The 14,834-nt window shown below is 61.0% G+C and overlaps 1 protein-coding gene across 2 annotated transcripts; it reads right to left on the bottom strand.

Moving 5' to 3' along the window:
* Window positions 1-3: 3 nt before the first annotated feature.
* Window positions 4-12,264, bottom strand: LRP3 (LDL receptor related protein 3). Of its 2 annotated transcripts, none has more exons than XM_025269018.3 (7): window positions 11,967-12,264; window positions 10,081-10,128; window positions 4,326-4,464; window positions 2,808-3,022; window positions 1,267-2,383; window positions 912-1,044; window positions 4-657 (listed from the first exon to the last, which is right to left on the bottom strand). In XM_025269018.3, the coding sequence occupies exons 1-7, from the start codon at window positions 12,037-12,039 to the stop codon at window positions 70-72; spliced, it is 2,313 nt and encodes a 770-aa protein (XP_025124803.1). In that variant the 5' UTR covers window positions 12,040-12,264; the 3' UTR covers window positions 4-69. The 2 variants fall into 2 exon arrangements, with proteins under 2 accessions (XP_025124803.1, XP_025124802.1); XM_025269017.3 differs by having other exon boundaries at window positions 4,326-4,500; window positions 11,967-12,263.
* Window positions 12,265-14,834: the final 2,570 nt, after the last annotated feature.

The following is a 14,834-nucleotide window of genomic DNA, read 5'->3' as shown; positions in this document are numbered from 1 at the left end:
GGGTAGAAATGACTCTGTATTCCCTGGTTACAAAGCGGGGCTGTGGCGGTCATCAGCGTGTCCGGCGGGTCAGCAGACCAGCAGGGCCTCGTCGTCACTGGCCTCCAACGTTGGGGAGCAGGGTGGCGGGGGGCTCCTGCAGACACCCAGTGGCTCTGATGGGTGGGGGCCGAGGGTGCTACCGGCAGTGAGGGCCGGGGGGTGAGGGTCCTGGCCCGAGCAGGACTCCTGAGGCACGTCCACAGGGGCTGGGCTGTCCACCAGAGGGTCCCTGCCAGCCTTTCTGTCCTTGTCAGCCGGTCTGGACTCCAAGGGGTCCCGCAGGCCGGAGTGGGGCGGCACAGGAGGCCCCACCTCCGAGGCGTGGCTGGGGGCGCCGGGGGGCCCCTCCCCTGCTGCCCCCGGGCTGCTTGTGTCCGTTAGGGGTGCCGGGGAGTCCCGGGCAGCCCCCGGTGCCGGCTGGAGGAGCCCGTCACCCAGCACCGTCTGGGAGGTGCGCGCGGCCGTCAGCAGCGGGATCTGCCCGCGCGGCGCCCGCGGCCGGTGAAACAGCCGGTTCCAGAGGCGGCCTAGGCGGCGGCGGGAAGGCCCGCGGCGGGAGGCGTGTCTGCGCATCTGTCGCCGCATGGCTGTGCGCAGGTTCTGTAGCACCGAGGCCTGGAGGGTGGGCGGCGGATGAGGGGGCAGAGGTCAGCACGACCCCACCCCCCGCCGAGGGGCCCCCTTGTCCCCTCCCCTGGCCTGTCACCCTGCCGAGGCCTCATCTCCCACCTCCCTCAACCCCAGGACCATCCCGGCTGCACGCTGTCGCACCCGGCCCCTGGGCCTCCCTGTACCCCGCGTTCTCCGAGGTCTGGCTGGGCGGGTCGCGGGGGCGGGGCGGGGGGCCGGTCTCACGCTCTCCGGCTCACCTGGGATGCACTGTAGACAGGAAAGTCCTCGACGGGTGGAATGAGGCCCTGTGCGATGAGCTGCCCGTAGGACGGGGGTGCCTCCCGCCGCACAAACTCAGCCTCCAGGCGTGTCATCTGGGTCTCAAAGGCCCTGAGGGCAACGGCAGAAGGGCAGCATGGCAGGCCGGCCTGGCGGGGGTGGGGGTCGCACTTCCCGCTTCCCAGGATGTGGGCCCTCCTCCCTCCATCCGGGCATCCCGAGGGGCCCAGACCGGAGAAGCCCTGGGTGGGTGGCCCACGGCTGCAGGAAGCGTGAGCCCAGGCCCTCTCTCCAGCAACACGGAGGAAGCGACGCTCCGGCCCCAGCGCCCACCTGTACTCCTGCGTGCGCAGGGAGTAGAGCTTGAAGGCACAGCCCAGGGCGATGACGAGCAGCAGCCCGCAGACCAGGCTGCCGATGAGCGCCGCGGTGATGACCTTGCGGGGCACGGCCGCCAGGCAGCCGTGCTCGTCGCTGCCGTCCTGGCAGTCCTCCTGGCCGTCACAGCGCCACGTCTCGAAGATGCACAGGTTGGTGCCGCAGTGGAAGGTGCCCGGCTGGCAGGAGAAGCAGTTCTTCTCGTCCGCACCGTCGGGGCAGCTCTTCTGGTTGTTGCAGCGGTCGGCGGGCGTATAGCACAGGCCGCTGCCCCCCTCGCAGGGGTACTGGTCCGGGGGACAGGCGGGGCAGCCCTGCTCGTCTCGGCCGCTGGCACAGTGCCACCAGCCGTCGCAGCGCTGCGGCTCCGAGAAGCAGCCTTGCTCGCCCGGGTCCTCCGCATCGCCCTCGCGGCTGCTCCCGCACGGCTGCTCCCACGGGAGGCAGTAGCCCTTAACCTGGTAGGTGGCATTGAAGCCGTGGCCGGCGCTGCGGGCGCGGGCATGGTAGGCCACGGTGAGGCGGCCTTGGGCGGCCTCGAGGCTCACGGGCCGGTGGTTGCTGCGGTAGGAGAGCGTCTGCAGCAGGCGGTCCCCGCGCTCGCCCAGGCCCTCGTACACCTGCACGTAGTCGTCATAGCCCAGCCGCAGCTCCAGCTGCAGCAGCACGCGGCGCGGGTCCTGCGTGTCCACCAGCCACGTGCAGTGAAGGTCCGAGGGCCCGCGGGCCGCGCCGAACAGGTCTGGGGAGGCGAAGGAGCCGTAGAAGCTGCCCAGCCGCCGGCCACAGGCCAGGTCGGGGCAGCCGGCCTCGTCCGAGCCGTCGCCGCAGTCCTGAGTGCCATCGCAGCGCCGCTCGGCGGGCAGGCAGCGCGTGGAGCGCGCCCCGCTGCAGGGGAAGGTGCCCCCGGGGCACAGGCTGCCTGGCGGCTCTGAGGCGGGCGCCGAGCAGTTGCCCTCATCCGAGCCATCGCCACATTCGTCCACGGTGTTGCACTGCCAAGGGCCCGGCAGGCACTTGCCGTTGTCACAGTGGAACTCGTCAGCCTGGCAGGATGCCTGGCCCAGCTTCCCTGCAGGGTGAGGTGCGTGGTGGAGACAGTCAGGGGTGCGCAGAACCACCCTCCTCATGGGGCCTGGGGCCAGCAGCCCGCGGGAGGTCCCCCCCCATCCCAGCAAGGCCTCTGCAGGGTCCAGGGAGAGGCAGGACCCAAGGAGAAGGGCGCTGGACTCTCTCTCTCCCTGGCCACCTGAGGGGCAGAGACACCTTGAATGCCAGGGAGTCTCAGGTCCTGACCTGAGCTGGGGTCTATAAAGTGGGGTCAGTGATCTCGAGGGGTTCCAAGGCACCCCGAGGCAGCAAGATGACCAGTTCCCGTCCCAACGCTGGGCTCCAACTGTTGGGCTACTGGGGGAGACCCTGAGGGTAGGGGGCAGATGGAGGGTGCCACCCTCACCCCCGGGGAGCCCATAGGTGCACCCTGCCATTGGTGTTACCTCGGATGTAGGAGAGACGGAAGCCCTGGGCCTGGCCAGAGCTGGAGGTGTCGGAATGGAAGAAGATCCAGACGTGGTCCCGGGCAGAGATGAAGGCGGGCGGGATGGCAGAGCCACAGAGCCGGAAGGCCTCCTGGCGGGGCGGGGCTGCGGGGCCCAGCATGAGCCAGTCCAGGGAGCACTGGTGGGACTCCTCCACGTCAAAGTTGCGGAAGCTGCAGAGGGTAGGGAGGACCGCAGACGTGAGTGGGTGGCCAGAGACCAGCAGGTCATGCTTAAGCTCACAGCAAGGACGGCCAGCCCCAGCATCCCTTCTCTCCTCCACTCCCAGCCACTCAGCAGGCCCCCAGGGGTCCGAGAGTGGCTCCATGAAGAATCAGGACAATGTGGACAACTATGAACATGTCAGCCCCCTTGCAGTTCTGTGAAGGCCTCCTCTTGTGCCTCTCCACCCTCCATCAGAACACACACGGTGCCCCAACCCAAGGCCACGTGGAGGTGGAGGCAGGAGTCCCAGGGTAGGCGATTCCCTCCACGTACACTCTCCCCTGAAGGACAAGGTCCAAGGGTCCAGATCCCCCTACGCTGGCTTTCCTTCGACAGCCCCGGCAAGAATCCCAGGCCAGGGCACTGAGGGGGCCTGTGTGCACAGGGCAGGCCTGAGCCGGGGGACAGCTCATCCCCTGGGGAGAAGCAGTGGCCCGGGCTGTGGATGAGCAGGGCCGAGGAGTACTCTAGAAGTGGCCAAAAAGGCTGGCGTCTTTGAAGAGATTCCCAGTGGCCACAGGGAAACAGGCACAGACCCTGATGTGTTCTCATCACACCCCTGGCCTTGGAGACGTGGAGTGACTGGATCTTCCAGGCTTTGCATTTACGGGAGTGACACCCCAGCCAAACTCAAGCCTCGGTTCCACCATCTGATCGCCTCACCCCGCTTCCTTCTGCACATCCCCGCAGCTTGAGCACCCTGCTCTTCCCTCTCCTACCGAGATGGCCCCAAGGGCCCGGGGGAAAACCTGCTCTGGGCTTAGTGCCAGCCTGGCCTCAAGCCACCCCTGCAGGACAGACAGGACACCTCTGCCACCTCACAGACAACTGGGCCATGCCCTCCAGTCCCAGGGCTCCCCTCCCTGGCAGGCCTGAGGTGACAGACAGCCTCACAAGCCCATGAGAGAGGCCCAGGTCTGGGTAGCCAGCCCCAGAGACCCACACCCACATGTTCACATGCATTTGACCCATACATGTGCACACATAGACTCACACATGTATTTGCACACCTGCACATCTCACACACATGCCCTCCACATCTACACACACATGTGCTCACAAACGCACATACACGTGTCATTCATACCTGCTCAGGTTGGGTGCACACACATACACAAGCACATGTGTGTTCACACACACGTACACATACATCTGGTCACTACTTGTCACAGACACTCACATGCACACCATCACACATGCAGCGCGTGCAGGCCCACATCGAGCCACTCTGACACCCCCGCACACACGTACCTGATGGTGATCATGTCCCCACGGTCGCCCTGTATGTACCAGCTGCAGTTGGTGCCCGGCGGGTAGTTGAGGGGCCAGGCCGGGCTGTAGATGACGCCGCGGCGTGCAGTGTGCCGCTCCAGCTGCCCGCTGCAGGCGGCTGTCAGGAGAGGAGGCTGAGAGGCGCTGGCTTCACCTTTGGGTGGGAGGGGGCAGTGAGGGAGGGCGACATTGAGCCCCTCACTCCGTGACCTGAGCACAGGCCTTCCCCAGGTAGGCTCAAGGCCAGCTAAGGTGGTCATGGCCAAGGGCATGGGCACGCTGTGAGACTTCAGGGAAGTGGTATGTATGGGGTGGGGAGAGGAGGACCCCCATGGACTCAGGACAGTCTACCCTGTGCCCCAGAGCCCAGGTCTTCTCCCCTACCCTCCGCGGGGCTGGGAGGCAGCCCACCAACTCTCCTTGGCACCTCTTGGCCTTGGGTCTCAGCTCAGTGGAGAATCTTGCAGCCCTAGGCCTGGTGGCCCAGGATAAGCAGACCCACTATGGTTCCCTGCCTGCCACCCCACCACCCCAGGGCTGGCCTAATACAGGCCTCACCCAACACATGCTTTTTGAGGACCTACTATGTGGCAAGCACAGTACCAGGCATGCTCATAAGACAGGTAAAAGTCTGGCTCTGTGGGCTCACAGACTGGGGGAGGGGCAGACAGGCAATGCAGATTCCCTGGGCAAAGTGAAGTTTATAAAACGGGCCTGAAGGGAGGGGCCCATATCCTGAGGAGGCTGGAAACAGGCTGGGTCTGATGGCATCTTGTGTGGCATTTAGATTTTATCCTGAGTGTGAATGGGAGGCCACCAGGAGGGGATGTCAACCAGATGAGGAAACCAAGGTTCAGAGGGGGTCGGTGAGTTAGTTGCCCATGGTCACAGCGGGTAAGTGGCAGAGTCAGGGCCCACCCTGGTCCTCTAGTGGGCTGGGCCTCTCATTGATAAAGTGTCAACTCATTGGTAAAGTGTCAACCGTCCACTGTGCCAGTGAGCACAAGGCATCACCCTGGCCAGCACGGGTGATGAGTGCCTCTATGCCCAGCCCTGCAGGCCTCATTGTACCCACTTCATTAGTTACACATGCCCACTGCACCCAGCCAAGCTCACCTAGCCTAAAGGTGGCAAACCCTGCCCTGGTGTGCCCTGGCCTTTGCAGGACCAAGCAAGGTCCTATACTTGGTTGCCCCTGCCCCTCATAGCCCCTCACCATACTTCTTCATCTGATCTTCACAACAGCCTGTGGCACAGGCAGGCCCATTATACAGATGGAAAAACTGAGGCCCGGGGAGACAAATAGTGCTTTTCCTGAGCCCAGTGACACTACCTACCTCTTCATTCTCCCTGACCCCTGACTGTTGCCCTGCAAGCAGGATCTCTCTGCTGGCTCTCAACAAGACTCTTTGGAACCCCAAAAGACTCAGCTGCAGAAAGAAGAGTGAAAGCCCTCCAGCAGCTTCCCATGCTCCACCCATGGAGGTCCGGGTGATCCAAGGCTGTGATCCACAGGGGGTTAACCCCCAGCAGTGGCTCACAGGAGCATCAAGGGCTGGAAGAGAAACACCCACACCAACCCTAAAGCAAGGCTGACCACATCGGGTCGCCGTCAGAGCCTTGACAGCCCCAGGTTGGTGAGGTACCAGCCAGGGCTCCCCACTTGGCACTCACCAGGGCCTGGAGGTCATCCTCCCTGAGCCTCAGCATTCTCGCAACCCAGGAGGGTAAGGACTAAACAACTGGAGTGGTGATCAGGGGCCTGAGCAACGTGTTTCCTTGGATGGGTGAGGCTTTGTGGGCTTCACAGAGACAGTGACCTGGGGACACCCTGGCAGGTATGAGGTCAGGGCTCCTCCTCCTCCAGGATGCTGGGTGAGGGGAGAGTCCCTAGGCAGGGTTGGGAGCACATCCTCCCCCAACATTGAGTCTCTAAAGCAAACGTTACACCCGGAGTCAGATGCTCCATCAGCCAGTGTGGGAGTCACCCCTGTCCCCTCAGCCCCCAGGACAGGCCTGAGGCAAAGCAATACCCACTGTAGCCTAGAGGCTTTCCCCACAGGATGGAGCCCTCGTGGAGGCTGGGTTTCTCCCCCATATGGCCAGAGAAAGCCAGGCCTGCAGGAACCCATGTCTGACCCTCTTTCATGGCATGGGTAAGCCTGTCTCTCCAGACCACCAGCCTAGTCAGGAGCAGAAAACCAGACACTGCTTCTCAACAATCCCCTGGCAACATGTTCCCCCAGACATGCCTCACCCCAAGTGCCCCTCGGATGCCCCAGACATGTCCCCATTGGGGGCAGCAATGTCCCTGAGTCACTGTTAATTCTTCTGCAAGGGGGCGGTGGGCAGAGAGACCACGGGTTACTGCAGCCGTCGGCCTGGCCCATGCAGAGTGACCATGGATGGGGAGGGAGGCCGGGGTCCCTGCAGGAGCACAAACTGGACACTGCCTGGCCATGGGCCTGGAGGGCATCACCAGCTCAGACGACCAGCCCCAGGCTTCCCTGGGACGGCAATCTCACTCCCATCCCACCGCCACCCCAGCACCCAGGCACAGGCAGGAGAAAGAGCTTCGTGAATCCAGTCCAGTCCTGGAGTCCACATTGCCAGTCGCACCCTAGGCCCAGCTTGCCCATCAGTGAAATGGAGTCAGAGGGTGCTGCTCATCTCAGGGTGGCTGGAAGATGTGGGGGAATAGCAGTCTGGAGGCAGATGTGCGTGTGGGGTGAGGAGAGGGGACGCCTGTGGGAGGTGAGGGCAGAGATGGCGTGTGTGATGAGGGGTGGGCAGTGAGGGGAGCTGGGAGATACTGACGCAGGATGGAGGCTCTTGGGGGTCTTTAGGGGCCGTCAGAGAAGTCTGTCTGAGCTTAACTGCAAGTGACCTGTGTTCACTTGGACTGAAGTTTTGCTCAGGTCAAGGTGGCCTGCTCAAGGGAGCAAGGGGTGACTGAGTGCTTTCAGACCAGCGTCCTTTCCTGGTCCAAAGAAATGTCAAATACTCCCGAGACGGCATGAGCAAGCCTGAAGACACACAGCTCGCAAACCTGGTTTCCAGCGGCTGCCGGCACTCTGGACAACCTGCCAGGGTGCTGGATGACTGGGAGCCGGGAGCCCCAGCAGAGTGCCTAGGCAGAGCTGCTAGATGAGCGGAGAACACCCTGGAGACCCTGCCCAGGCTCAGCCCCTGGGTCACAGTGGCCAAAGTCTGGGCTGCAGGGGTGAGTTATCCAACCCAGTTAGTGCCTGACAAGCTGGGGCAGGATGGCGGCTGAGAAGCAAAAGCCTGTGAGGTCCCCGGGTGGCTCAGCTGGACCCTGCGGAGGGACTGAGCCCAGTGAGGGTGGGGAAGCAGCAGGTGAGACAGTGATGACCCAGGCTCCTCACAGCAGGAATCGCACAGAAACCCTGGAAGTGCAGAGGCACGGAGCTTCGGGTGGGAGGAGACACTCTGGCAGCCAGAAGCTGGTCTCCACTTCTCTCAGCAATGCTAGAGGGTGAGAGACCGGCTCTAGGACAGCCTCAGTTCAGCACAGCCCTTGTGGCCACACAGGCTCTGTGTGCAGCTTCAGGACACCGGGGGTGGGGGCGGGGGGGTGGGGTGCAGGCACAGACAGCTTGAACCCTCCTGGCAGTCAAACAGGAGGCTGAACCTGGATGGATTTCTCTCCTGGCTCTACAGATGGACTTTGTCCCTGGCGCATCGCTTTTCGAACCCAGGACAGACATGTTTGGAGCCACATGCCTGCCCACACACCAGCAGGGGGACTGGCCTGGGACTCACATGTGTAAGACCTGCCACCCCCTTGTCCCCTTCCCCCTGCGCCCACTCTCTACCATGGCCACGGACACCTGACCCAGGTGAGGCAAGTCTGTCTGGTCCTGGAGATTGGGGTGGGGAGACTGGGTGGTTAGCTGTGGGGGCCGTGACGTCAGGCAGGACTGAGGCTGGCTCAGCTCTGAGCAAGGCTGGGCCCTGAGCCAGCGCGGTCAGCAGCGGAGGCCAGGCTGCAGGAGCAGGAAGGAGCTGGTTGAAGGGAGAATGGGAAAGGAGGCTGAGAGTATGCATCTAAGAGATAAGCCTGGAAGAGCAGCTTGTGTGAATTCTGAGCCTCCCCATCACAGGGACAGCCCAGGAGACAGCCCACCCCACCCCACCCTTCCGCCTCCCTGAGCTGCCTCAGTGGGCCTCTGCTGCCAGCCAGGCCCTGAGCTGCTGCTGCTGCTGCTGCTGCTGCTGCTGCTGCTGCTAAGTCGCTTCAGTCGTGTCCGACTCTGTGCGACCCCATAGACGGCAGCCCACCAGGCTCCCCTGTCCCTGGGATTCTCCAGGCAAGAACACTGGAGTGGGTTGCCATTTCCTTCTCCAATGCATAAAAGTGAAAAGTGAAAAGTGAAAGTGAAGTCACTTAGTCGTGTCCGACTCTTAGCGACCCCATGGACTGCAGCCCACCGGGCTCCTCTGTCCATGGGATTTTCCAGGCAAGAGTACTGGAGTGGGGTGCCATTGCCTTCTCCAGGCCCTGAGCAGAACTATTAATAAAAATCCCAGGTACCTCCTGCCCCACGACGCAGCTCAGGACACAGCAAACAAGCCCCAGCCCCCAGACTCCAGCTCCCGAGGCCCTTCTCAGATGTCTCCCCTGGCACCAAGGGACCCAACCCCTGGCAGCCCCCTCAGCAAAGGGCAAATGCCCCTGATGGCCTCAGCCCTGAAGTCTCCCGCTCCTGGCGGCCTTTGCTATACTCGGCACTAGGCCCAGGCATGAAGACGGCCAGCAGATGGACAGACAGGCAGGAGGCAGCCACGGAGTTCAACTGTGTTTTCTTAGATCCTGTGTGTCTATTTGGCACCTGCTTATCACAGGGCCAAACTATCAGCCAAAGTGTTTACATCTCTCCTGCAAGCCGGTGTCCCTGAAACTAGTCTTTCCCTGGCAGACAGGCTGATGCAAGACTAAACCCCTACAGACTTCTTACCTAATTCACACGCCAAGACAATATTTCATCCCAGGGTCAGGTACCAGGCACGGAGAGACCACCCCCCCTAGCCCAGAGCTCTTGGGGATTAGCCAAACTAGCCAGTCCTAAGATGTTTACTCTGCCCTGTCTTGCCCTTCTCACCGAAACTTCGATCAAGGCTCTGGCCAAAGTCTTCCCCTCACTTCTGTCTGCCTGACTAGACCTGGTGTTGTCCAAGTGACCCTAAAAGTGGTATGGCATGTCCCCTCCTCTCAAGACACGTAAGTAACAAATTCCTCCATCAATGGCTTTGGCCTCTCTGTGTTGTTGCTTAGTGATACCTTCATAAACTAAATCCCAGGTGGAATTTTAAAGCAGGCAGGCATCTTATGGTGCCCTATGGTTCTCTGGGACCCCCACTGCCTACAGGAAGCACAGTGTGCCAAGTGTGCAGGCCATGACAGTTTCCTAGCTGTATGAAGCTACCACGTGCAAAAGCTGTGCTGAACACCTTACCTCACTGGCCCATTTAACCAGGCTTCATGGTTAAAGGCACCCATTTTACAGAAGAGGAAACTGAGGCTCAGAGAGCTATAAGCTTGCCCAATGCCAAAAAAACTCCTTTGTGATGCAAAGATGCCCAGGAATTGAGGTGGAAAAAGGCCAGGTGACCACAGGGGTGGAGCCAGGCTCCTGAAGGTTGGTACTCAGAGGTCATTAAACCAGGAGAGCAGGGAGGAGAGGAGGAAGGGGAGAAGTAGGTTACTCACCTAAGGCAGGAACGGCGCTGCTGAACCGCCCGGTAAGAACAATGTTCACTGTGGGAGACACGAAGCGGGTTCAGTGGCGTGGGGGAGGGGAGGAGAAGAGGGGGTGGCTCTCGGGGCTTAAACCCTTGGGGTGCAGAGCCCAAACTCCAGGCTGATTCTCTTCATCTCAAAGGGTAAGGCCTAGAGCACTGTTACAGTCCTGCTGGGATGGGCAGAAGGAGAACCCCAGGGGATCTCAGGACTCACCCACACACCCATAGTAGGAGACAGCAGGGTGCAAGCCTGGCTGCACCAGGCCACTCCCGCCATTCCCCACGCTTGGGAATTCTAACTCACGTGGGAGGGGGTTTGCTTGTATCTTCTCAGGCTTGGGAACCACGGGCCTTGACCATCCTTCAGGGAAAGACCTTGCTCAACCTGGGCACGGGCCCTGCTTGTGAAGAGGGCTCCTACCACACTGTATGGCTTCCTCCCTCTGAGGGGTCTTGCCAGCCAGCCAGGGATGGAGGGAAGCAATTCTGATCACCCCCATTCTACAGGCACTCACAGCTACCAGGGTTCAAGGTCCTTCTCACTGCACCATGCTGACCTTGCAAAGAGAGGCAAAGAATTTGCCTGCCACCTACCCCTTCAAGTATCCACCACCATGGGATCTGCCCTTTGCTTTCACCGAATGCTTTCCTGCAGCAATTATGGGAGCAGAAGATGTAGGCACACTCAACTTCCTGAGGTTCAGGGTGCCCCCTTCCCCAACATCAACGATGCCAAGGGAAGCAGAGAACATCTCTACAGGGGTCAGCCCACGTCTGGTGAGGAAGAGAGCCAGCTGCCCCCTGGCAGGACACCCAGGCTCTGCTGGGCGGGGAGGGCCTTGGGGGAGGCCAAAGGGTCTGCGCCTTGCCTTGCACCCTGGGGGAAGCCAGGCACTCAGGAGCACGGGACCACACTGACAGATTGGGGAGTGGGCACTCGGGGCCATGAAGCTTACTGAGATCTGCTCACGCAGCTAAGGCAGGGGCCATCCCCCAGCTCCTAGATTCTTGGGGGCAGAGGAGAGTGCACCCTAAAATGAACAGGCTTCTTTTTTTTACTTTGTCATTTCAGTGGCTTCAACAAACCTTCTGGGATTACAGAACCTTCACTGACGACACCATAGGGTGTCCCCTAATGACCCCGGGCTTAGATAATGGCCTCCTTCCTTCATCATGGTAAATAAAGGAGCCATGTGGCTAGAGGATTTAACCCCTTGCTTCCCCTCTCCCGCACACAAGGCCCTGGAAAGGTGGACAGAAAAGCTCTGGCAGGGCTGGATGGGTCCCTCGGCCCTCCCCAGACACATCACCCGGGGCTGCAGAGGCCTGCCCTGCTGGGTCCGAGAAGACACAAAGGGAAGACAGGAGTCATTCTAGCAACTGCCTCCTGCCGCGCATCCTGATCCCGGCTCCGGCTGGCTCCCACCCCCAACCCACTTCAGGCAGGAAATAGTTCCTTGTTCAGGGGACTACCAGCCCCAGCCCCGCTGGCTTCGCCTTTGTCCGCAGCTCCGGAGGTCCGGATCCCCCATCGCCGCCAGGCTAAGCGCGGGGAAGTCAGGCAGAAAGCCACTGCCCGCCAATTCCAGGCGCCCACACAGCGGGCCGCCCCGCGCGCCGCTCACCCGGGCTCCCGGACGCTATTCTGAACCCTGCTAGAGAGGCCTAAGACCCCAGCAGGCCGGGGTGCCGGGGAGCCGCAGTCTCCTCGGCCTCTAGCGGGAGCTCTCGCAGTACCCGCCCCGGGAGCCCCAGCCGCAACCAGGAGAGAGGGGCGCCCCGAGTCCGACCAGGGCGCGGCGCGGAGCTACGAGGCAGGGGACCGATCCCGCTGCGGCCGCGCGGCCCACTCACCCAGGCAGACGACAGCGAGCTGCGTCCGGGCGCCCGGCGCCCCCTCCGGCCCCGCGGCCGCCCGCTTCTCCATGCCGGGGCCGGCCGGCCGCCCGCGGGCGCCGCCTCCTGCCCCGCGCCTGCGGCTCCGGCTCGGGCTCCCGCGGCTGCTGCGGCTCGGATGCGGGCGGCGGCTCCGGCGGCGTCTTTGTGAGGCGGCGGTGCAGGCCCGCAGCGCGCGCGGGGCCACATCGGCCGCGGCGTCACGGGCCCCGCGGGGGCTCAGCGGCGGCCGCCAGGGAGGACCCCCGCTCGCCGCTGCCCCCGCGCCCCGGGCCCCGCGGCGCGGCCGGCCTGTGCCCGGGGGCCCCCGGCGCGCCCATGCCCCGCGGCGCGCAGCCCGCCCGGCCCTGGCGCCCCCCGGCCGCCCCGCGCTGCGCCGAGCCCGCCCGGCCGGTGCCGCCGGTGGAGCGTCCGCGGGTCTGTGGGTCCCGCCGCCCGGCCCCTGGCCCGCCCGAGCCCGGAGGCCGCGCCGCGCCAGCCACGTGACACGCCCGCCGAACCGCAGTGGCGCTGGCAGGGCGGGTGCAGGTGGCTGGGGCGGGCGGGGGGCGCGCGCCCCGCCTCGGGTGCTGGACAGCTCCACGCAGGCGGCCCCTGGCCAGTGCGCGCCCTCCCGGCCCGAGCCTGGCGCTCCCGGCAGCCCTCCTCCCCGCCCAAGAATCGGTCCCTCCCGGAGCCAACTGAGATGGGAGGGGAGCGGGGCGGTGATGGGTAGGGGGTGGCAGAGAAAGGGGCTAGAGGAGCTGCTAAGGGGACCTGAGGGCAGGACCGCGCCTAATGGCGCAAGACTGAGGCCTGTCTTCTGTGTGAGGACCTGCCCCCCTCATTGGCCACGACCAAGCAGACCCGCCACATCCCTGAGATGAATCGCTCTGCGCAGAGCGAGGCCTGTGAGGGGACACTGCTGACCAGGTGACCATTCTAAGAGGCCTCTGGAAACCCACCCCTCCCGCGGGCCCCAGAGCCCACGCAGTCATCCCGACACGCACTGGGAAATGGAGGAAAGGCCTGTTTTCCAGCCTCTTCCATCCGGGAGTGTTGTCAACCAAGGGCCTGGGCCCAGTAGAAGCCGAAACCCTGGGGAACAGTTTGAGGAGACCACCTAAAGGGCCACCCCTCCTTTCTTGAGAACCTTGTGAAATGGGAGGTCCCCAGAGCGTCCCTCCTTGTCCTGGCTGCTGGGTATAACCTTCCCTGCCTTCGTCCCCAAGCCAAGGCTCAGGATTGGTCCCCGCTTGATGTTCCCTGTTTTGCAAAGAAGGTAGAGAGAAACCAGTGTTATGTTAGTGAACATTGTAGACATTGTAATTCAACTATCATTTTCACAGTGCAGGCCAACTGGATTTTAATTTTTAAAAATCTGGGGAAAAAACAACTTTTAGGTTTTCTGTCTTCCCTTGTTCTCTCTTCTAATTCTTCTGGTGATTTTTCCACAGTGGACTTCTTGGGATATGTATTAAAGGATTTAAGAATCAAATAACAGGATAAATGACTCATTTATGGTACAGAGCACTAGCCTGCCGTAATTCGGTTTCAAAATTTCATCAGGCTGCTGATCACCCTGTAATGGGTGTTTATGCTTAGCAAAAACGTTCAGCAGAAGTAGGGATAGGCAGAGTCTGCAGTTTTGTTTCCATCTGAAGATGCTTTCTGGCTCAGTGTATGTTTTGCAAGCTATGTAAGGAATCCAGGATTGACACCAGTGCCCTGGGGAGTCCTACTGGAGCTTGTGGGGAATGGGAAAATATGAGCCCCTATGTACACTTCTCAAATAAAAAATATGTTTAACCAAGTGGGAAAACATGGTTAGATAAAAAGCTCCAATTTGCCCAATCTGTTCAGACTCACTGTCAACCCTCATAAACCCACAGGCCAGAGCACAGACAGCCTGGGACCCTTCGGTCAATTGGGAACAAGTCTTCCCACTGCCTAGTAGAGCAGAGTCAGAAAACAACAACCACCTAACTTTATGTAAACTTTTGATAATTTGTTCAGCACGAATTTGTCTTGCATTTATATACATTTTTAAAAATATAACTTATCTGGAACTTCCCTGTTGGTCCAGTGGTTAAGAATTTACCTACCAATGCAGGGGACACGGATTCAACCCCTGGTCTGGGAAGATTCCACATGGCACAGAGCAACTAAGCCCATGTGCCACAACTACCGAAGCCTGAGCACCTAGATCCATGCTCTGCAACTAGAGTATGTGTGTTAGTTGCTCAGTCGTGTCTCACTCTTTCAACTCCACAAACTGTGGCCTGCCAGGCTCCTGTGTCCATGGGATTCTCCAGGCAAGAATACTGAAGTGGGTTGTCATTTCCTTCTCCCGGGGATCTTTCCAACTCAGGGATCAAACCTGAGTCTCCAGGGTCTCCTGCATTGGCAGGCAGATTCTTTACTGCTGAACCACCTGGGAGAAGACACCACAGTGAGAAGCCCACGCACAAAAACTAGAGAGTAGCCCCCCATTCACTGCAACTAGAGAAAACCCACGTGTAGCAACAAAGACCCAGCACAGTAAAAAAATAAAATAAAAAATAATAATTAATGAAATTTAGAAATATATGAAGGGAATGGCAACCCACTTCAGTATTCTTGCCTGGAGAATCCCATGGGCAGAGGTGCCTGGTGGGACCCTAGTCCATGGGGTCGCAAAGAGTCAGACATGACTGAGTGACTAACACAGAAATATATGTGACTTATATTGATTACTGGGGCTTCCCAGGTAGCATTAGTGGTAAAGAACCCACCTGCCAATGCAGGATATGTAAGGCACTAAGTTTTGATCCCTGGGTTGGAAGGGAGGAGGAAATGGCATCCCAC

This window comes from Bubalus bubalis, chromosome 18 (assembly GCF_019923935.1).
Source record: "Bubalus bubalis isolate 160015118507 breed Murrah chromosome 18, NDDB_SH_1, whole genome shotgun sequence".
In the NCBI taxonomy this organism is placed as follows: domain Eukaryota; kingdom Metazoa; phylum Chordata; class Mammalia; order Artiodactyla; family Bovidae; genus Bubalus; species Bubalus bubalis.
This window is presented reverse-complemented; position numbering and strand designations above follow the sequence as displayed.

What these genes read in the sequence shown, in the direction of transcription:
- LRP3 (XM_025269017.3), bottom strand. Translation starts at nt 12,039, where the DNA reads ATGGAGAAGCGGGCGGCCGCGGGGCCGGAGGGGGCGCCGGGCGCCCGG. An exon ending in CTGCGCACGCAGGAGTACAG is followed by an intron (nt 1,045 to 1,266) that starts GTGGGCGCTGGG and finishes CGTTGCCCTCAG; the next exon opens with GGCCTTTGAGACCCAGATGA. An exon ending in CTGTCTACAGTGCATCCCAG is followed by an intron (nt 658 to 911) that starts GTGAGCCGGAGA and finishes CCCACCCTCCAG; the next exon opens with GCCTCGGTGCTACAGAACCT.